Genomic DNA, 20999 nt, shown 5'->3' with positions numbered 1-20999 from the left:
CGCCATTGGCCGCCGCAGCCGCCCTTCCGCGGCGGGGGCGGGTCGGGGGCGGGCCGGGGGCGGGGCTGCGCGCGCAGCGGGGCAGGGCGGAAGCGCTGCCAGGCGTCCGGAGTGGAGCTTCCAGGGTCTCTGGGTCGCCAGCGCGCGGGCGCGGGGCTGGAGCCGGCGCCGGGCACGGCATCGGGGGCCTGGACTGCACGGCCCGGCAGCAGGTTGGTCTTGGCGTGGGCGTGGGCGTGGGAGGAGCTCGGAGCCAGGGTCGGCCTGCCCACCGGGCCTGTGCGGGGCGCGGGTCTGCGCTGACTGCGGAGAGCGAGGAGGCCCCAGCCCTAACCCGCGCTGCGGGCAGACCTGGCTGCCGGGCCTGGTAGTGCTGCAGCCCCTCCCCGCCCCCACCGTCGGGCAGAGGCCGTCACCTGCATCCCCTGGAGGGGAGGGTTTGCGGGGAGGATCTGTGGGGCAGGTTTGGAACGGGCTCTTTCTCCAGGCTTAGGTCAGGCAGGGCCCTTCAGGTCAGCCCGGAGCAGGCTGACTCCTTGACCCCCCAGCTGACGCCCCGGCCTGATCTCGGGATCTGAGGATGCAGGTGCACAGTAGGGCTGCGGACCTGGCTCGGTGGCTTCGCACCGGAGCCCGGGTGGGGCGGTGCGGGTACCTCTGTATGCTGGGCTGGGCGCTCCCCACGTGCTCACAGCACACGCACCCACGCGTGGCTCGGCAGGCCGGCCATGGAGCCAGGCAGCGTGGAGAACCTGTCCATCGTGTACCGGAGCCGCGACTTCCTGGTGGTCAACAAGCACTGGGACGTTCGCATTGACAGCAAGGCGTGGCGGGAGACTCTGACCCTGCAGAAGCAGCTGCGGTACCGTTTTCCCGAGCTGGCCGACCCTGACACCTGCTACGGGTTCAGGTAGGCGGGGCGGCTGGAGCCCCACGGTGGCGTCTGTGGAGGAAAGTGGCTCAGACGCTGGACTCTGTCCCACTCCAGGTTCTGCCACCAGCTGGATTTCTCCACCAGCGGGGCGCTGTGCGTGGCCCTAAACAAGGCAGCCGCCGGCAGCGCGTACAGGTGCTTCAAGGATCGGCGCGTGACCAAGGCTTACCTGGCGTTGGTAAGACCTGGTCGGTCCTGGGGTGGGGCGTGGGGACTCAGGACTCCCACCCGACTTGGGCAGCCCTGGCTCAGAGCCTCCCACGACGCTCTATGTGGCTGCTTGGTGTTAGGTGGGCTCCCCGGCAGCGCTGGGCTGCCCCGTGAACTGCGTGCGATTCCCCCTCTCCCGCAGCTGCGGGGGCACATCCAGGAGAGCCGGGTAACCATCAGCCATGCCATTGGCAGGAACAGCACGGAAGGCCGAGCCCACACCATGTGCATCGAGGGCTCGCAGGGTGCGGCAGGCAGGGACCCACCGGGCGGGCATCGTGGGTTGGGGTGGGCCTGGGCAGGCAGGGACCCACCGGGCGGGCATCGTGGGTTGGGGTGGGCCTGGGCCCCGGGTTGGTCCCACTGACCTCACACCTGCCTTCTGTGCCCCAGGTTGTGAGAACCCAAAGCCAAGCCTCACAGAGCTCGTGGTTCTGGAACACGGGCTGTACGCAGGCGATCCTGTCTCCAAAGTGCTGCTGAAGCCGCTCACGGGTGTGTCTGGGGTGGGCGGTGTCCTGGTGGTGACAAGGGAAACTGAGGCACAGGGCCACGAAGCTTATGTTGGGCCACCCTGAGCATCAAGGCAGAGCTGGCAACAAGCAGTCCTGCGTTCTTAACTCCACGCCCTGCAGCTTCTCAGCTTCTCACCTGACACAGGGTCCCTGCTGGCTCCTGACTGAGTCCTTGGGGGTCTGGCTGGCCTAGATTCTCCAGGACCAAGCGCCACCCTGGTCCTGTCCTCACCAGTGGTGACTTGAACACAGTTTTCTGTCCCAAATACTGTCATCCTCACCCATGGCAGGGGACAGGGAGAGTTCCACCCCAAGGGGCTGCTTCAAGACTACAGCGGGGTCATGGCGGGAGGTGGGTCCTGGTCAGGGAGATAGGTGTGGATCGGCCCCGCCCCCAGCTTGATCCGGCACTGCCCTCATCCCGCAGGCCGGACACACCAGCTGCGCGTGCACTGCAGTGCCCTGGGCCACCCCGTGGTGGGCGACCTGACCTACGGAGAGGTCTCGGGCCGGGAGGACCGGCCGTTCAGAATGATGCTGCACGCTTTCTACCTGCGCATCCCCACGGACACCGAGTGTGTGGAGGTCTGCACGCCTGACCCCTTCCTGCCCTCCCTGGATGCCTGCTGGAGCCCCCACACACTGCTGCAGTCGCTGGACCAGCTCGTGCAGGCCTTACGGGCCACCCCCGACCCTGACCCCGAGGATAGGGGCCCCAGGCCAGGCAGCCCCTCTGCACTCCTGCCTGGGCCCGGCCGGCCTCCTCCACCCCCAACCAAGCCCCCTGAGACTGAGGCACAGCGGGGCCCCTGCCTGCAGTGGCTGTCGGAGTGGACGCTGGAACCGGACAGCTGAGAGCCATGGGGCTGGGGCTGGGGGTGTCAGCTGCACAGCAGGACTCTAGGGAGATGGGCGAGCGAGCGTCTGCTTACTGGCTCTGGGGCCTCAAGGTGCCAGGCAGCATCAGGACCACTGGGTTGCCCTGGCCAGGCCTGCGAGGAAGGGCTGAGGTGGGGCCGGCAGGGGGCGCCAGGCAGCCGTGATCACAGGTGACGACCGCACTGCGGCCGGCCGTGGGACTGATGCGGGATCCCGAGGGCCTTCCTGCCCACATGCCCCAGGAGAAACCGAGGCCCCTCCCTCCTCCTGGAACAGCTTCCGGCTCTCAAGCTTCACCCCAGGAGCGTTAGTTTTACGGACTCAAGGTCACCCCAGGAAGAGGCAGGGCCAGGTTTTGGGATAGGCTTTGCCTGCAGGATAGGCTGCTCCTGGGCCTGGTGAGCTACTGCCCCCAACCTACCCTCTAGAGGGGCTGGGAAGGGCCGTTCTGGGCTCACCTGGCCTGGGAGACCCATCTGGTCCCTGCGTCCTCTGCCCCTCACTGCTCTGTGCAGATCCTGTCGCCCTCAGCTGCCTCCTCCCGAGACCTAACGGTCCCTGCTGGGCTCGAGTCTGCAGGCCCGGCTGCGTGTGCCTTGGCCTCCCTGTACCCGTGGTTCCCCCTTCACCCGGATTCTGAGCTCAGTGTGGTGTTTAGTGCATGGGGGTTGGTCAGGGGCCATGGCCAAGGCCCTGCCACGCACGCCCATCCCTCAGATCCACTGTGAGCACCAACCTGCTGCAGTCTCTTGGGCCCCTGCTGGCAGCTCTGCCACGTCACTGCTTGCCTGGCTCCCACACAGCCACGCATTGTCACTCTGCCTCCGGGACCCCAGCTTGGGAGCTGTGGGTCTGCCAGGTCCCACCTCCTCTGTCCCCCATGCCACAACCTGGGCTCCTGGCTACAGCAGGGCTCCAGGGACTCCAAATAAATGTTCAGTGACTGGCTCCAAGGATGACCGTGAACGTGTCCGAAGTGGGGCTTCCAAGGGACGGGTCTGGCCACGCAGACCTTTCCTAGCTCTCTTCCCTGCCCTGAGGCCCCAGCAGGACCCAGGACAGACGCAGTGGTCCAGGCTCCTGTCGGCTCCTCCTGCAGACAGCAAGCACCGTGCAGCTTTGGCCTGGGCACAGACCCTGGGCAGGCCCCGGAAAACCCCCAGCCCCCACAACCAGAGCCATGGGAATACCCAGCTGGTCCAGCCAGGGATCTTCGTAGAGCCCAGGCCTGGGCCCACAGAGGGACCTGGCCTCCCAAGTCTCAGAGCTCTGTGGAAGGGGCATCTCATGGGCCAGCACTTGGTCTCAGGTCCGCCTGGCCCCTGCCTGCCACTGTCCAGCTCCAGGGCCAGCCCTGAAACCCTGGTTAGGACCCCAGCAGTGACAGCAGCAGGGCCTGGACCAGAGGCAGCTGCCACCGTGCCCTCAGCCGAAACGCGGGTTCCAGACCCGGAGTCCCCACCGGGGCCCGGACCGGAGGCAGCTGCCACCGTGCCCTCAGCCGAGACGCGGGTTCCAGACCCGGAGTCCCCACCGGGGCCCGGACCGGAGGCAGCTGCCACCGTGCCCTCAGCCGAGACGCGGGTTCCAGACCCGGAGTCCCCACCGGGGCCCGACTGGAGGCAGCTGCCACCGTGCCCTCAGCCGAGACATGGGTTCCAGCCCCAGAGTCCCTGAGGTGAGGCCACAGGCCCTGGACTCACTGCTGCTGCTCCCGTGACTCAGTTTCCTCATTTGTAAAGGAAGGGGCTGGTGCAGATCTGAAGAGACTGCATAACCCTCAAGTAGCACCAGTCGGGCCACCCCAACAGAGGGCAGCAGCAAAGCCCTCCCGGCCAGCACACCCATCACTCGAGGCTGCTCCCTGGCCAGCCCCGGGATGTGTCCACCCTCGGGCGCCTGGCCCCAGCCTCCCCTCCCCCAGGGCTGGCTTGTCTCCAGGCCTCCTCCTGGTCCTTGTCTGAATCAGCCCAAGTCAGGGCCAGGCACGCCTCCCCTCTCTGGCTGGGACAGTCTCCCCACCCTGCCCCACGGGGCCCCACCCCTCTACACTGGGGACTGCCAACCTCACTGCCCCAACAGCAGCTGTTGGAGCCGCTGTGTCCAGCTGGGCTGGCCCAGCTGACAGCCGGCCAAGGGACCTTCAAGGCCTGACCTGAGCCGGACCCTCATCAACAAGCCAGGCCTCCTGAGCGCCGTCCCTCATGGTGCCCATGCCTCGGTGTCAGCCTAGAGCTCTCAAAGGGGCACCTGGGTTCCTGTGGGCTTGTGCAGGCCTGGGGAGCGGTCACCTACCAGTTCCCCTGCTGTCAGCCTCCAGAAGACCCAGATCGGGGGTCAAGTCTCAGCTTGACCGTGGAGCTGGCTTGTTGGGCACCCATAGCAAAGCTCTGGTGCAGGGGGTGGTGGTTCCACAGCTGAACCTGAGCTGCAGGTCCTGCCAAGCAGGGGCTGAGTCTCTCCCAAGATGAGAGCTGGGGTAGGTGGGCCAGGCCAGGGCTCAGCCTGGGTCACCCAGCACCCTGTTCCAGTGAGGGGAGAAGCCTGGCAGGTGGGCTGGGAAGTCCCTCCTGTGTCTTCTCCTGCTCTGGCCTGCCTGGTAGAGCCCCACAGTGCATACATGGGTGCTCTTGCCTGCCCAGCTCTGAGCTGTGGCACCCACGGAATGGCCGCAGCCGTCACCATTCCTGGTCCCCGCATTGGGTACTCGTGTGCCTGATGTCCCCGCAGAGGCAGACATGGTGCGTCCGTGTCCGTGCTCCCAGGCACACAGACCAGGAGGCCCGAGAGGCACCTGTGCACACGCAGGCACCAGCAAACACGGCGGACTCAGGTGCAGGCGCACATGACCCCTGGGGCACGGACGCTGCAGAGCAGGGCCCCGGTAGGTGGGGAGGGGTGTGAGCTGGGCAGCTGCCAGCTGTGCGCTCAGCCTTTGCTCTGGGGGAAGGGAGTAGGTGCCCATTGTGCCTGAGGTCCCCAGGGGCTGACACGGTGCATCGCGTGGCACAGCCCGGGCCTCCCCCACAGGACTGCCTGGCGGGCGTCACCGTGGGAGTGGGACTGGGCAGGGCAGGGCAGTCTCATGGCGCCTGCCAAGCCAGGCATGGAGGTGAGCGGGGACCCCGGCATCCCGGCCCTGCACCGCCTCTGCACCCGGGCGCTCAGTGGTAGCGGCTGACGCACTTGGCGGGCTGGGATTGCGTCTGGAGCACCTGGTCCGCAACTCCCTGCCAGGAGCAGCCACCCCACAGCCTGGGCAGCACCTCCCTCCACCACACCCAGGGTTTCTGCTCAGGTGAGAAAGGCTGGCGGGAGCCACCACCAGCCCACCTGCAGGGCCGGTCCCGGACCTGTGGCTGGGCCTGAACCTCTGCATTTGCCTCTGCATGGGGCAGCCTCCCTGTCTCCCTCCTGGGCCACAGTCAGGAGGCCCAGAGGTGCCCAAAAGCCATCAGGCTGGCTCCAGGAGGAGGCAGTGGCCCACAGCAGTACCAGACTCCTCTAGGGTCCCTGGCCTTGCAGCTTCCATTTCCAGCGTGGTTGAGGCTACCCCAGCTGCCACTGGGGGCTGGATGTCAGCGACAGAGCCCAACATCTGGGGCTCAAAGAGGGAAAGTGAGCTGCCAGGGCTGCCGGGTGTGGGGATGAAGCCGGGGCTGCACGAGGCTGCCTGGGGGACTCGCTGTTTGTTGGAAATCTGTTCATTGGAGACCCAGCAGCCCGTGGGTCCCCTAGGCCCCGACCTGCGATAAGAAAGGCCCGAGGGTTTCACCCAGCTCCCGCTCCCTGCTGCTGCCTTTTACTGTTTATGGGATCGTTTCCCCTCGAAGGTGGGAGAGCCGCAGCTCTGGCCCCACTGCCCTGGGTGAGCCTAGACTGCACCCTCCCTCTCCACACCCCAGGGGGTGGGAGGCAGTGCGGGGCCAACCTGTGTGTCTCACCTGTGTCTTGCCTCTGTCACGCCTCTCCAGCTGGTCCTGGACCCACTGCCCGTGGCCCCAGCACCTTCCTGCCCTGGGACGTCTCAGCCAGGATGACCACTGCACGCCGCCACACAGACGTGGGCCGCAGAGTGGGTGAGACGAGACCTCCATGCAGAAAGGGGCCTCCAGAGTGGCAGGCCCTCATGGCAAAGCCATCCCGTAGACATGGGAGCGTCCAGGGCCCTGGCCACCCCATTCTCCTGAGCGAGGGTCTGTCCCAAGCCAAGGAAGGAGAAGGCGGGCCCTGCCCAGCAGCAGCAGGACGGGGGTCGGGCTGCCAGGGCACTGTGAGCCCAGCCTTCCCCAGCAGGCATGGGGGTCCTGGGAGGGTGAGGCAGGGCAGGCAAGCTTGGCTAGAGGGGGCCACTCCTAGCCCAGGCAGCTGGACATGGCTTCTGGGGAAACGGTGGGGGGGGTGAGTGGAGACAGCGTTCTCTTGGGCAGTCCGGCCACAGGCAGGGCTGGGCTCTGAGGCCAGGGTTGCCCAATGCCTCACCCTCCCTGAGAGGGGTGGGCCAGGCCCCAGCAGCCCAGGAGGCCGTGGGCAGATCTCTGTGTGAGCTGTGGCAACCCCTGCTCAATGCCTGCCGGAGAAGAGACTTCACCACGTGGTCTCCCCAGGGCCAGCAAGATAAGGGGGCTCCCCTGCACCCAAACCCCCTTCCTGGGCTGGGTTTCCAAAGCAGGAACATGGGCTGGGCTCCCAGTTCCTGCTGGGAGGCCCTGCCGTGACCCCCACTGCAGAGCTGAGCAGCCGGGGCCCTTGAAGGTGGCTTCTGCCCCCACAGCTCTGCTGCCTTAGGGGTCTCAGGGCTCCACTGTGAGAACACAGAGCCATGGGGCATCTGGCTGGAGGTAGAAGGAGCTCACACATATGCACCTGCCATCTCACACATGTGCAACACGGGTGGACATGCACACACGCTGCCAGAGTCATGCACACAACTGTCACCTACCAGTGCACACTGTCACCTCCCCATGCACACAGCTTTCACCTACCCGTGCACACAGCTGTCACCTACCCGTGCACACTGTCACCTACCCATGCACACAGCTTTCACCTACCCGTGCACACAGCTTTCACCTACCCGTGCACACAGCTGTCACCTCCCAGTGCACACAGCTGTCACCTACCCGTGCACGTCACCTCCCCATGCACACAGCTGTCACCTCCCCGTGCACATAACTGTCAGCTCCCCGTGCACACAGCTGTCACCTCCCTGTGCACACAACTGTCACCTCCGTGTGCACACAGCTTTCACCTACCCGTGCACACAGCTGTCACCCGTGCACACAGCTGTCACCTACCCATGCACACTGTAACCTACCCGTGCACACCGTCACCTACACATGCACACAACTGTTACCTACCTGTGCACACAGCTGTCACCTACCCATGCACACTGTCACCTACACATGCACACTGTCACCTACATGTGCACACTGTCACCTACACATGCGTGCCTGCAAGCATCCAGCCTCATGCCTGTGCTGTATACCCGTGCACACTGTCACCTACCCATGCACACTGTCACTTACACGTGCACACTGTCACCTACATGTGCGTGCCTGCATGCACCCACAGCATCATGCCTGTGCATGCTCCACCAGACACGTCCTGTGCTTGGGCCCAGGCTGTGCACAGGTGGCCAGTGCTGTGGGGCTCCAGAAGTTCCTCCATGTCCTCTGGCCTCAAGGAGACCCCCATGGTGGGGGCCACAGGTCCACCCTGGGACCCGGATGCCCCGGCCCCTGCTCCTGCCGGGACCCTCACAGCCCACCTTATTCCAGGTGCCCTGCAGAGCTCAGGCCTCACCCTCCTGCTGTCCCTTGCTGCCCACTGCTCTGGGCCCCAGGCCAAGGTTCTTTCCCCAGGAGGGCTGGATGCCAGCGGGGCCAACCTGTGGGCCAGGTGAGTGCAGCCCTCCTGCAGTAGGGGTCTGCTTCTCGGTCGGGCCAGGGGAGGGGTCAGACGAGGGGATGGGGAGGGGTCTGGGGGTGGCCGCCAGCAGTCTGCACGCTGAGGCTGTCATCTCTTGCTCCACCTTGGGGGGCCCTGAGATGACTCAGTGTCCAGTGTCCAGCTTTGGATCTACACGGCCGGTGTGGGTCCTTCAGCCACTGCCGAGGCCTCAACCATCAGGCCCTGCCGCCTCTGCCCACCCCAGAGGACACTCTGGTTCCCCGCACTGCCTGGAACCTCATGCTGGGCTCGGCCCTCCTCCCCATCCTTCAGAGTTAGTGACAGTGACAGGCTGGTTAATTGACTAACCAGGGCGTCTGTGAGGCAGGGCTGGGGTCCTGAGTGGCACAAGGCCCGCTCTGTGTTTGACTGGATTAGAGTCACACCACAAGGAAGGCTGGGGAGACGGCTTCCCCGGGGCTGCCCAGCAGGTGCCAAAGCCCTGGGTGGGGGTGTCTCCTCCTCAGGTGCCTCAGCAGCCAGCAGGGATGTTCAGGGAGCCACCTGAGCTCCCGGCCAACTGGGACCCAGCCTCAGGAGGAAGTGCTGTCCCAGGGTCTAGGCAGGGGCCACACGTAAGGCTCTGTGTGCAGCCCAGAGCCTGGCCCCACAGGGTGTTCTGGAGAGAATGAATGAAAGAGAGAATGAACGAGTGAATGAGTGAGTGAATGAGTGAATGAGTGACTGAATGAATGAGTGAATGAATGAGTGAAAAATCAGTGAATGAGTGAAAAATGAGTGAATGAGTGAGTGGGTGAATGAATGAATAAGTGAAAATGAGTGAGTGAATGAATGAGTGAAATGAGTAAACAGTGAATGAGTGAAAAATGAGTGAATGAGTGAATGAGTGAATGAATGAGTGAATGAGTGAGTGAAAATGAGTGAATGAATGAGTAAAAATGAGTGTGTGAATGAATGAGTGAATGAGTGAATGAATGAATGAGTGAATGAGTGAATGAATGAATGAATGAGTGAATGAGTGAAGGAATGAGTGAAAATGAGTGAATCAGTGAATGAATGAGTGAAAATGAGTGAATGAGTGAATGAGCAAAAATGAATGAGTGAATGAGTGACTGAATGAGTGAATGAGTGAATGAAAGTGAGTGAATGAATGAAATGAGTGAATGAGTAGAGCGAGTGAATGAGTGAGTGAAAAATGAGGGAATGAGTAAAAATGAGTGAGTGAATAAATGAGTGACTGAATGAGTGAATGAGTGAGTGAAGGAGTGAAAATGAGTGAGTGAATAAGTGAATGAGTGAATGAGTGAATGAGTCAATGAATGAGTGAATGAATGAATGAGTGAATGACTGAGTGAATGAGTGAATGAGTGAATGAATGAGTGAGCAAATGAGTGAATGAGTGAGCAAATGAGTGAATGAGTGAGTGAATGAGTGTGAGTGAATGAATGAGTGAAAATGAGTGAATGAGTGAAAATGAGTGAATGAGTGAGTGAAAATGAATGAGTGAATGAGTGACTGAATGAATAAGTGAAAATGAGTGAGTGAATGAAATGAGTGAATGAGTAGTGAGTGAATGAGTGAATAAATGAGTAAAAATGAGCGAGTGAATGAATGAGTGAATGAATGAGTGAATGAGTGAAGGAATGAGTGAAAATGAGTGAGTGAATGAATGAGTGAATGAATGAATGAATGAGTGAATTAATGAGTGAATGACTGAGTGAATGACTGAGTGAATGACTGAGTGAATGAGTGAGTGAATGAGTGAATGAGTGAGTGAGTGAATGAGTGAATGAATGAGTGAATGAATGAGTGAGTCAATGAGTGAATGAGTGAGTGAGTGAAGCAGGACCTTGCCTGTGTCCGGGGCACCACCTCCCACTCTCCCTCCTTCAGTGCTGGGGAGCGATGGAGTCAGACTTTGGTCCTGCAGGCTGCGTGCGGCCCATGCCCTTCTGCTGGGCAGCCCCCCTCAGCTGCTTCCACCCCTCCTGGACCCTGCCTGCCCCTGTCTCCTCCTCTCTGCCCAGTGCCAACTGCTCCCTGCTGCAAGGCTTCTGGTGCCAGCCGGCCAGCCAGCTGCCCTGGGACCAGCTCTCAGCCCTAATCCAGAGGCTGGCCTTGCTGCAGGTCCCCCTCCAGGCCTGGCAGGTGAGCGGGAAGGAGTGTGAGTGGGTAGGCGGGTGGCCGAGGCCAGGCTCTGAGGGATGGGCCCGGATAGGGAAGGGCATGTGGGCTCAGGTGTGAGAGGCGAAGGACGGCTAAGCGAGAGCTGGGGCAGGACCCAGTGTGACCACGGTCGGGACAGGGTGTGTGGCCCCCTAGAGCAGGAGGGCTGTGTGGAAGCCAACCCACCAACTTCAGAACCACCTGGAGTGTGTCTCTGCGGCCCCCCAGGACAGGAGGTCCACCAGGAGGCAGGGTGACTTTCGGGTGCAGCCCAGGCTTATCTACTTCCAGGACGTTGTAGCCAACTTGCCTGCAGATGCTCCCCCCGTGGCCCCAGTGAGGACAAGGGTTCACCCTCCCCTCTCCACCCACCTCCGCGGGGAATGGTGCCCAACTTGGGGTGCATACTCGGGGCCCCTAGAGCGGATTTTACAGCCCACAGGCCTCTCCCTGCACGGGCTGCAGGATCCTGGCCTGTGCGGGGCCGTCCAGGAAAAGGGAAAAGCAGAAAGACCTCCACCCCTTCACGGGAAAACCACACAGTGACATAGTTTAGAATTATCTGAGCGGTATGAATGACCCCGGCCCGAGGAAACAGACTCAAGAGGTGTCAGCGCCCTGAGGCCGGCGGGTTGCAGGCTGGTTTTCCAGGCATCCGGGAAGCAGGAGTTACAGGCAAAGAGGCAGGGAACACGGGGTAGGCAGATATCAGCCCGTTCTCCCTGAAAAGGCAGGATATCTCAAATTGGGGGCTTATAAGTCATAGGTGGATTCAGAGACTCTTTCATTTGTAACCGGTTAAAGGAATAAAGCCCTGTGTAAAACATGGACTCAGCAATAGGGAATGCTTTCAACTCAGACAAGGAGGCCACAGGAGGGACAGAGGGACAGCCAGCAGGCACCACCTCCCTTCTGCCTGGCACGGCCGTAGGTCTCATTTATAATTTGGTATCTTGTTGCCACAGTCTTTTTTTCTCTTTTATTTATTTATTTATTTTTTATTTTTATTTTTTTTCTCTGAGACAAAGTCTCGCTCTGTCACCCAGGCTGGAGTTCAGTGGTGCGATCTCGGCTCACTGCAAACTCCGCCTCCCAGGTTCACGCCATTCTCCTGCCTCAGCTTCCCGAGTAGCTGGAACTACAGGCGCCCGCCACTACGCCCGGCTAATTTTTTTCTATTTTTAGTAGAGACAAGGTTTCACGACGTTAGCCAGGATGGTCTCGATCTCCTGATCTCGTGATTCGCCCGCCTCGGCCTCCCAAAGTGCTGGGATTACAGGCTTGAGCCACCGTGCCCAGCCTATTTATTTATTTTTGAGACAGAGTCTCACTCTGTCACGCAGGCTGGAGTGGAGTGGCACGATCTCAGCTCACTGCAACCTCTGCCTCCCAGATTCAAACAATTCTCCTGCCTCAGCCTCCTCCCAGATAGCTGGGATTGCAGGCGTGTGATACCACGCCCAGCTAATTTTTGAATTTTTAATACAGACGAGGTTTCACCATGTTGCCCAGGCTGGTCTCAAACTCCTGGCCTCAAGTGACCCGCCCGTCTCGGCCTCCCAAAGTAGTGGGATTACAGCCATGAGCCACCGCACCTGGCCTTTCTCTTCTTTAAAACATATAAAATTTTATTATGGTACTTATTTTTTGAGATAAGATCGCACTCTATTGTCCAGACTGGAGAGCAGTGGCACCATCTCAGCTCATTGCAACCTCAACTCCCAGATTCAAGCCATCCTCCCACCTCAGCCTCCCCAGTAGCTGGGACAGTTGTTTTTGTTTTCGTTTTTTGAGATGGAGTCTCTCTCTGTCGCCCAGGCTGGAGTGCAGTGGCGCGATCTCAGCTCACTGCAACCTCTGCCTTCCGGATTCAAGTGATTCTCCTGCCTCAGCTTTCCAAGTAGCTGAGACTACAGGCGCCCGCCACCACGCCCAGCTAATATTTTTGTATTTTTACTAGAGACGAGGTTTCACCATATTGGCCAAGCTGGTCTCAAACTGGCCTCAGGTGATCCGCCCGCCTCGGCCTCCCAAACTGCTGGGATTACAGGCATGAGCCACGGCGCCCGGCCTAACTTTGTAATTCTTTTTGGAAACGGGTTTCACCATGTTGGCCAGGCTGGTCTCGAACTCCTGAGCTCAAGTGATCAGCCCTCCTCAGCCTCCCAAAGTGCTGGGATTACAGGCATGGGCCACCACACCTGGCCTGCTTTTGGCCTTTCTTTTGATAATCAAACAGGCTGAACGTTCTGTTCCAGCTCACAGGTGTTCTGGGTGTTTGTGGGTCAGAGTTTTTCTTCCCCTCCCTCTCAGCCAGGAGGACCTTGCGCTGCAGGAGGCTAGCAGCCCGTGCTCCATTCCCCAGGGCTCCTTTCAGGCTGCAGAAGGGTCCCCGAGCCCCCACCCTGGGTGGGCTCCTCCTCAGGGATGAGACCCTGGTGGTGGCTGCACAAAACTCTGGGGCCGTCCTCGTCTGCCTCGGAGCCCCTTGCCTTATGCACCGTACGTCCCAGGGGCTTCCTTGACATAAAATCAGGCAAAGGGCCCTCTGAGGAATGGGCTAAAAACCCTTGAAATGATCTCAAAGGCCAGGCTAGACAAGCCTAGGCAGGGGGCGCTGAGGCTGGGCAGCGTGCTGCATAGGCTGAGAGGGGCAAGCAGAGCCTCAGGGAGCATGGGGTGGGGGGTGGAGGCCGGGCCTGGCAGAGCCCCGTTGCCAGGAGGAGGCTGTCAGGTGGAGCCGAGGAGCACCACCCAGAGTCCACTTGGGAAGCTGCCAAGGGGCTGCGCTGGAGGAGACCCCCAACCCCGGTGTCATGGGGCCTCCTTGGTGGAGACAGGCAATCGTCTACACCCACCCAGCATCCGGACGTGCGCTTTAACACCCCGTCAGTGAGGAGGCGGCTTTGGAACTGGGGGCCGGGGAGGCTGCGAAGGGGCCTGGCGGCCGGGGAGGCGGCTTTGGGGCTGGGGGCGGCCGTTTGGAGGCCTGTTCTGCTGTGCGGGGTTCCCCTCCAGGCAGAGGGGCGGGCACGGGTGGCCGTGGGGATGACCTGACATGTGGGAAACGGGGCCCAAGAAGTGGGTGGGGACTGGGGCCTGAGGCCTCTGCAGAGGGGAAGGGCGCCCACGGGCTGCCACGGCGAGTCCAGAGTCACGAGGGAGCGCCCTTCTGCCCAGCTCAGCTGCTTGGCCAACCTGGCGTCACGGTGCGGCCTCCAGGACGACTTCACGCTCCACCCATCCAACCTGCTGCTCTTCTACAAGTGAGTGCCCCTCCCTGCCCGGCCACAGGAGTCCTGGGGGCCCTCAAAGCCCCAGGGGCATCTCAGGGCTGCTGGGAGGTCCGGCCCCACCCCCAGTCGGCCTGACAGCCTCACACTCACCTGTAGCCTGAGCCAGGTGCGGGAAGCTGACTGCCGGGCCTTCATCCGCCGTGCCGCCCAGGGGGGCGTGGAGCTGCTGAGCCATCTACCCGACCAGAGGGTCGCCCTGCGGCGTGCGGCTGTGGCCTGCCTGGTGGGCGCTGGGTGGGGTGGGCCGGAGCGTGTGGGGGGTGGCTGTGGCCTGTCTGGTGGGCGCCTGGGCAGGATGGGCCCGGTGCATTGGAGGCAGCCTCCCGCAGGGCACCGACCTGCTGGCCCTGCAGGGGGTGGCCCGCCCGTGACTCAGCGCCTCCGACCTGCAACTGCTCGGGGCCCTGGTGTGTGACATGGACGCGTCCAGCATCGGTGCCGCAGACCCCCGCGTGCTGGAGAACCTGCGGCACTGCCCCCGGCTGACTGCTGCCCAGCGCATTGCCCTTAACTCACTGCTGGCCGGTGGGAAGACCTCGCTCGGGTGGGTGAGGTCACAGGGCCGGGCAAGGAGGCGGGGACGAGACGGGAGGCAGCCTGGGGTCGGCCCAAGAGGTCACTGATGTCCACAGCCCACTGACATCTGACCTCTGGCCTCAGCCTCACCGGGTCCTGCGGCCGAGGGGGCAGAGGGTTGGGGTGCTGTCCCGCTGGCTGTGGTGGGGGCATCCCTCTCATGGGTGCCAGTCGGGGGCTGGGTGGTCAAGCACCTACTGGGTGCTCCTCCTGCCTGCTGGGTGTCCACGGAGGGGCAGGGGCTCCCAGGGCGGGGGGCCTGCCCTGGACCCAACACTGCGCCCCATTCTGTGCACAAGGCCCCCTGGCTCCTGGACACTGGAGGGGCTACAGGCCCTGGGGCCCCTGGCCACATACATCAGCCCTCACCTGTGGGCGCAGGTGCAGGAGGTAGGAGGGGGCCCCGGGGTGGGCACAAGCGGGCTGTGGCACGGGGGCCTGGGCCACCAACCTCAGCCCACACCTGCCCTGCCAGGCCGTGGGCCTGGGCTTCTTCCACAGCGTGGTGGCTTCGTGCCGGGTGGGAAGGCTCAGCCAGCGCGAGGCCAGGTGCTTCGTCACCAGCTTCCTGGAGTCCGAGACCAAACCAGTGTCCTCCAGGCCCAGGCTCAGCACAGGTCAGTATGGCCACTGAGGCCTGCGACCCTGCACCTCACCGGTCCGGCTCCTCCCTCGGGCCTGGCTGACTTCAGAGAAGTAGTTTGGCCAAGTTCTTGGTTAGAACTCAGGGAAAGCCAAGGTCTGACCAAGGTCAGAAGTGGAGGGGAAGGGGTCAAAGAGGGGGCCTGGGCCAGGCACGGTGGCTCACACCTATAATCCCAGCACTTTGGGAGGCCAAGGCAGGCACATCACTTGAGGTCCATAGTTCGAGACCAGCCTGGCCAACATGGGGAAACCCCATCTCTACTAAAAACACAAAAATTAGCCGGGCGTGGTGCCTCATGCCTGTAATCCCAGCTACTCGGGAGGCTGAGGAGTGAGAATCGCTTGAACCTGGGAGGTGGAGGTTGCAATGAGCCAAGATCGTGCCACTGCATTCCAGCCTGGGCGACAGAGCGAGACTCTGCCTAAAAAAAAAAAAAAAAAAAAGGGCTGGGCACAGTGGCTCAGGCCTGTAATCCCAGCACTTTGGGAGGCCTAGGCGGGACGATTCATTTAAGGTCAGGAGTTCAAGACCAGCCTGGCCGACACGGTGAAACCCCGTCTCTACTAGAAATACAAAAATTAGCTGGCATGGTGGCGCATGCCTGTAATCCCAGCTACTCGGGAGGCTGAGGCAGGAGAATCACTTGAACCCGGGAGGCAGAGGTTGCAGTGAGCTGAGATCAATGCCACTGCTCTCCAGCCTTTGGCGCCCTGCTGCTAGGCGACAGAGCAAGACTCTCTCAAAAAAAAAAAAGGGCGCCCAGAGCCGGCAGTGGTGGTTGGCCCAGGCCCCAGTTACCAGCCTGGACCCCACACACCCCCCGGGGGACCCTGTGTCCGAGGCAACATCACGGCCGCCACGCTGAGGGACGACCTCTTCCTGGTGCACTACGACTGTGCAGAGCTTGAGTCCTGCCTGGATGGCCGCACCCTCAGAACCAACCTGGACACCCTGTTGCAGCACCCGCTGCCCACTGAGTGCCAGCACGTGGTCAAGGCCAAGCTCGCACAGGTGCACGGCTGGGCTGTGGGGACGGGGAGGCCGGCGGGCGTGGCACCTCTGCTGACCCTGCCCAGCCCTGTCCACGTGCTCAGATCTACTCACAAGGCCTCCCGGAGGATCAGCTGCGGCTCATCACCTCGCTGATCTACCTCTACTCCCGCACCGAGATCGGCCAGTGGAGCATCACCTCCCAGGACACGGTCGTGGCTCTGCTGGCCTCTGACGTGGCCCTGGAGAACCAGACAGAGGTGAGGGCACCTGGGTGGGCGGGCAGGTGGGTGGCCCCAAGCCCCAGCCTGCCCTACTGACCCGGGCTCTGCCCCCAGGCTGTGCTGCAGAAGTTTCTGGAGCACAATGGCACAGTCTCCGGCGCCCTGCTGCTGGCCATCGGGGGCACCCGCCTGTGCTGGATGAGTCCTCAGCAGATCCAGACCATCCATCCCCAGGAGCTCCGGTGAGCCAAACCCAACCCCAACCCCCCACTGCCTCGGAGGCAGCTCCCACCTCAGCCCAGGAGGACCACGAGGGGAAACTGAGGCCAGGGAGGGCAGCTCAGCCAGGCTATCAGGGGTGCATTAGTCCCAGGGCTGCCCTGGCTGGACTCTAGCTTTCAGCAAAGTACACAAACTGGGTGACTTTATTTATTTTTTGAGACGGAGTCTCGCTCGGTCACCCAGGCTGGAGTGCAGTGGCATGATCTCGGCTCACTGCAAGCTCCGCCTCCCGGGTTCATGCCATTCTCCTGCCTCAGCCTCCGGAGTAGCTGGGACTACAGGCGCCTGCCACCACGCCTGGCTAATTTTTTGTATTTTCAGTAGAGACGGGGTTTCACCGTGTTAGCCAGGATGGTCTCAATCTCCTGACTTTGTGATCCGCCCGCCTCGGCCTCCCAAAGTGCTGGGATTACAGGCGTGAGCCACCGCACCTGGCCTATTTATTTATTTTTTGAGGCAGTCCTACTATGTCACCCAGGCTGGAGTGCAGTGGCGCGATCTCAGCTCACTGCCACCTCTGCCCCCTGGGCTCAAGCAATCCTCCCACCTCAGCCTCCCGAGTAACTGGGATTATAGGCACCCACCACCATGTCTGGCTAATTTTTTTATTTTTGGTAAACATGGGTTTTCACCATGTTGGCCAGGCTGGTCTCGAACTCCTGACCTCAAGCGATTCACCCTCCTCGGCCTCCCAAAGCACTGGGATAACAGGTGTGAGCCACTGCAACTGGCCAAATTGGGTAATTTTAAAGATAAATATATTCTCTCAGTTCTGGAGGCCAGAGGTCTGAAATCAGGGTGCTGGCAGTCCCCACCCCCTCTGAACCCTGCAGGGAGGACGCTTCCTGCCTCCTCCAGCTTCTGGCGTTGCTGACAAGGTTTGGCGCCCCTGGGCTTATGGATACATCAACCCCATCTCTGCCTCCATCCTCACGCTGCGCTCTCCCCCGTCTGTGTCCACATTTCGTATTCTTATTTTTTTTAAGAGACAGGGTCTCACTGTGCTGCCCAGGCTGGTCCCAAACTCCTGGATTCAAGCAATCCTCTTGCCTCAGTCTCCCAAAGTGCTGGGATTTACAGGCGTGAGCCTCCACGCCCAGCCCTCAGATTTCCCTTTTTTGTTTGTTTGCTTATTTTTGAGATGGAGTCTCACTCTGCCGCCTAGGCTGGAGTTGAATGGCGCGATCTCGGCTCACTGCAACCTCTGTCTTGTCTCCTGGGTTCAAGCAATTCTCCTGCCTCAGCATCCCAAGTAGCTGGGACTACAGGCGCCCACCACGCCCGGCTAATTTTTGTATTTTTAGTAGATATGGGGCTTCACCATGTTGCCCAGGCTGGTCTCGATCTCCTGACCTCGTGATCCACCCACCCAGGCCTCCCAGAGTACTGGGATGACAGGCGAGAGCACCGCGCCCAGCCCTCAGCTTTCCCTGTTCTTAGAAGGCCCCCATTCATTGGTTTAGGGCCCACCTGATCCAGTCTGACCTCACCTTACCCATCTGCAATGACCCTGCTTCCCAACAAGGTCACATTCTGAGGTTCTGGATGGATGTGAATTTTGGGGACCCTGTTCCCCCAGGACAGAGGGCAAGAGGAAAGCTGTGGCTTGGGAAGGGAGGGCCATGCCCAGCGTTGGAAGGGTGGGGGGCTGGCGACCAACTCCTCAGCCTCCCGCCTCCCACAGGCTGGCCGGGACCCTGGACCTCTCCTCCTGCCCCCAGAGCCGGAAGGACGTGCTCTACGCCAAGGCCCGTGAGGCCTTCGGCGGCAGCAGCAGGACCCCAGCTGCCTATTACCGCCTCATGCGCCCCTACCTCGGTGAGCCCTGCCCGTGGGTGGGCACCCCTCCCCCAGAAGCCCCACCCCCCTCACCCCCGTCCCCCCAGGCAGCTCCCCTGGTGGAGCCCCAGCCCCCCTCACCCCCGTCCCCCCAGGCGGCTCCCCTGGTGGAGCCCCAGCCCCCCTCACCCCGTCCCCCCAGGCGGCTCCCCTGGTGGAGCCCCAGCCCCCCTCACCCCCGTCCCCCCAGGCGGCTCCCCTGGTGGAGCCCCAGCCCCCCTCACCCCCGTCCCCCCAGGCGGCTCCCCTGGTGGAACCCAGCCCCCCTCACCCCCGTCCCCCCAGGCGGCTCCCCTGGTGGAGCCCCAGCCCCCCTCACCCCCGTCCCCCCAGGCGGCTCCCCTGGTGGAGCCCCAGCCCCCCTCACCCCCGTCCCCCCAGGCGGCTCCCCTGGTGGAGCCCAGCCCCCCTCACCCCGTCCCCCCAGGCGGCTCCCCTGGTGGAGCCCAGCCCCCCTCACCCCGTCCCCCCAGGCGGCTCCCCTGGTGGAGCCCCAGCCCCCCTCACCCCCGTCCCCCCAGGCGGCTCCCCTGGTGGAGCCCCAGCCCCCCTCACCCCCGTCCCCCCAGGCGGCTCCCCTGGTGGAACCCAGCCCCCCTCACCCCCGTCCCCCAAGGCGGCTCCCCTGGTGGAGCCCAGCCCCCCTCACCCCCGTCCCCCAAGGCGGCTCCCCTGGTGGAACCCAGCCCCCCTCAACCCCATTCCCCCAGGCGGCTCCCCTGGTGGAGCCCCAGCCCCCCTCACCCCCGTCCCCCAAGGCGGCTCCCCTGGTGGAGCCCCAGCCCCCCTCACCCCCGTCCCCCAAGGCGGCTCCCCTGGTGGAGCCCAGCCCCCCTCACCCCGTCCCCCCAGGCGGCGCCCCGGTGGAGGAGCTGCGGCACCTGGCCCAGGCCAACATCTCCATGGACATCGACACCTTCACCAGCCTGAACCCCCTCGAGCTGCAGGTGGGGCTGGGCTACCCCGTGGGGGTGGGGGTGGAGGTGGGGATGGGGGTGGAGGTGGGGATGGGGGTGGAGGTGGGGATGGGGGTGGAGGTGGGGATGGGGGTGGGAGTGGGGGTGCAGGGCTTTCCCAGGCAGGGGAGCCCCTAGGTCACAGGTCACAGCCAGCATACCCCCACTTCCCTGCTCCAGGCCATTTCTGGGCCTCACTCCCGCCATCTGCCCCATCCTGGGTCTGGCCCTACCCTGTGGGTCTTCCCCTGGCCCGGAAGGTGGCCCCACGGCCCCTCTGCCCCACCCCTCTCCGCAGAGCCTGGATGTTGGCAATGTGAGTGAGCTGCTGGGCCACAACGTGGGAGACCTGCAGAAGGCCCGCAGCCACCCCACCGTCAGGGCCTGGCTGCACAGCCTCAACAGCTCCACCCTGGGCCAGCTCAGCCTGGACGCCAGCCCCGCCGGCCCCACTGGCCCAGCCCACGGCACCAGGGGGCCCCCCAGCACCACCCACCAAGCGCTCCATCTGGTCCACACCTCGGGCCTGCCCACGAACGATGCCCAGGCCTCCACCTCAGGTATGGCCCCCGCACCCCTCCGGCTTGGCCCCCTCTGCTCGGGGCCCTCTCAGACCCGTCCTTGCCTCGTGGCCACTCCCACAGGCCTGTCCACCAGCTTTGTCCACTGCCTCCTGGGATGAGGCTGGCCAACCCTGCTTCACCCTTCATTGACCACTGAGTTAAAGATACAGCTGCCTCCCCTAAAACCCACTGACCAGCAGCAAGTGGGAGTAGGGGAAGCTTTGAGACCTTTGTTGGGTCTCAGAAGAGCAGCCGCAGGTGGGTGTCCTCGCTGGCTGTCCCCACCCTCCCCAGCCAGAGGGAGGGGCTGCCCAGGCCTGTCTGGCTCTAGGGGGTGGATATGGGGGTAGCGTCTGGTGGGACTGATGGTGGCCTCCCTGTTCCATCTACAGGCAGCCTGTGGGCCCCCCTGGGGTACCTGCCCCTGGCGATGGCCCTGCCTTGCAGCCTCCTGTGGCTGCTGCACTGGGGGACTTGCATCCTGGTTTCTGTGGACAGCGTTGCCTCAGGGTGGCTGGGTTCACAGGGGTCAGGTGCAGGAAAAACAGGGCTGTTAGATTCAGCTGGACGCCCACTTGGGCTGAGGGGCCAGCTCTAGGCCAGGCCAACCTACCCAAGCCCCACCTCCTAGACCGTCCCACCCATCCCCACCTCCAGGCCCCAGGAGCTGGACTGAGGACCAGGCCCTAAGAAGGTGCCTCCCGCACAACCACAGGCCCAGGTGGGCCACGGAAGACGCTGCCCGGGCCCTGCAGAGGGCTGGGGCTGGGGCTGGGGCTGGGGCTGGGGCTGGGGGCCACAGACTTCACTGCTGGACATGAATAAAGTCCAAGGTCGTGGTCCTGCGTGTGTCTGTGCTCAGGGCCTGAGTAGGGGAGCCCGGGAATGTCCTAGCCGGGGCCAAGCCTGTGGGGACACGGGCACAGGACTCCAACCACCGTCTACTGGGGCCACCCTGAGTGCTGGCCTGGCCCTCAGCACAGTGGCAGCAGGGTCAGGAAGACCTCCAAGGG

General features: G+C 62.8%; 2 protein-coding genes across 5 annotated transcripts; both read left to right on the top strand.

Annotated features, from left to right (window-relative positions):
* The first annotated feature begins 8 nt into the window (after positions 1 to 8).
* On the top strand, positions 9 to 3491 carry RPUSD1 (RNA pseudouridine synthase domain containing 1). 4 transcript variants are annotated; one of them, XM_055364854.2, is made up of 6 exons: positions 9 to 212; positions 722 to 910; positions 989 to 1112; positions 1287 to 1389; positions 1538 to 1639; positions 2087 to 3491. In XM_055364854.2, the coding sequence occupies exons 2-6, from the start codon at positions 729 to 731 to the stop codon at positions 2512 to 2514; spliced, it is 939 nt and encodes a 312-aa protein (XP_055220829.2). In that variant the 5' UTR covers positions 9 to 212; positions 722 to 728; the 3' UTR covers positions 2515 to 3491. The 4 variants fall into 4 exon arrangements, with proteins under 4 accessions (XP_055220829.2, XP_055220830.2, XP_055220831.2 ...); XM_055364855.2 differs by having other exon boundaries at positions 14 to 212; positions 821 to 910; XM_055364856.2 differs by lacking the exon at positions 722 to 910 and having other exon boundaries at positions 14 to 212.
* Positions 3492 to 6574: 3083 nt separating this feature from the next.
* LOC129527752 (mesothelin-like protein) lies at positions 6575 to 20632 on the top strand. The gene is given in 15 exon segments (XM_063699874.1): positions 6575 to 6617; positions 8316 to 8436; positions 10476 to 10596; positions 13795 to 13880; positions 14007 to 14133; positions 14264 to 14454; positions 14786 to 14876; positions 14962 to 15109; positions 15962 to 16143; positions 16227 to 16382; positions 16461 to 16588; positions 18313 to 18446; positions 19320 to 19414; positions 19722 to 19983; positions 20379 to 20632. Coding segments are annotated over 15 exon segments (2091 nt in total). The 3' UTR covers positions 20585 to 20632.
* Positions 20633 to 20999: the final 367 nt, after the last annotated feature.

The sequence above is a fragment of the Gorilla gorilla genome, chromosome 18 (assembly GCF_029281585.2).
Source record: "Gorilla gorilla gorilla isolate KB3781 chromosome 18, NHGRI_mGorGor1-v2.1_pri, whole genome shotgun sequence".
Classification (NCBI taxonomy): Eukaryota; Metazoa; Chordata; class Mammalia; order Primates; family Hominidae; genus Gorilla; species Gorilla gorilla.
The sequence above is the reverse complement of the archived record's forward strand: the minus strand, read 5'-3'. Positions and strand labels throughout refer to the sequence as shown.

Bases quoted from the DNA above. Each gene is read 5' to 3' on its own strand.
- RPUSD1 (XM_055364854.2), top strand. From the start codon at position 729: ATGGAGCCAGGCAGCGTGGAGAACCTGTCCATCGTGTACCGGAGCCGC. The intron at 911-988 runs GTAGGCGGGGCG...GTCCCACTCCAG, and splicing joins GACACCTGCTACGGGTTCAG to GTTCTGCCACCAGCTGGATT. The intron at 1,390-1,537 runs GTGCGGCAGGCA...TCTGTGCCCCAG, and splicing joins GTGCATCGAGGGCTCGCAGG to GTTGTGAGAACCCAAAGCCA.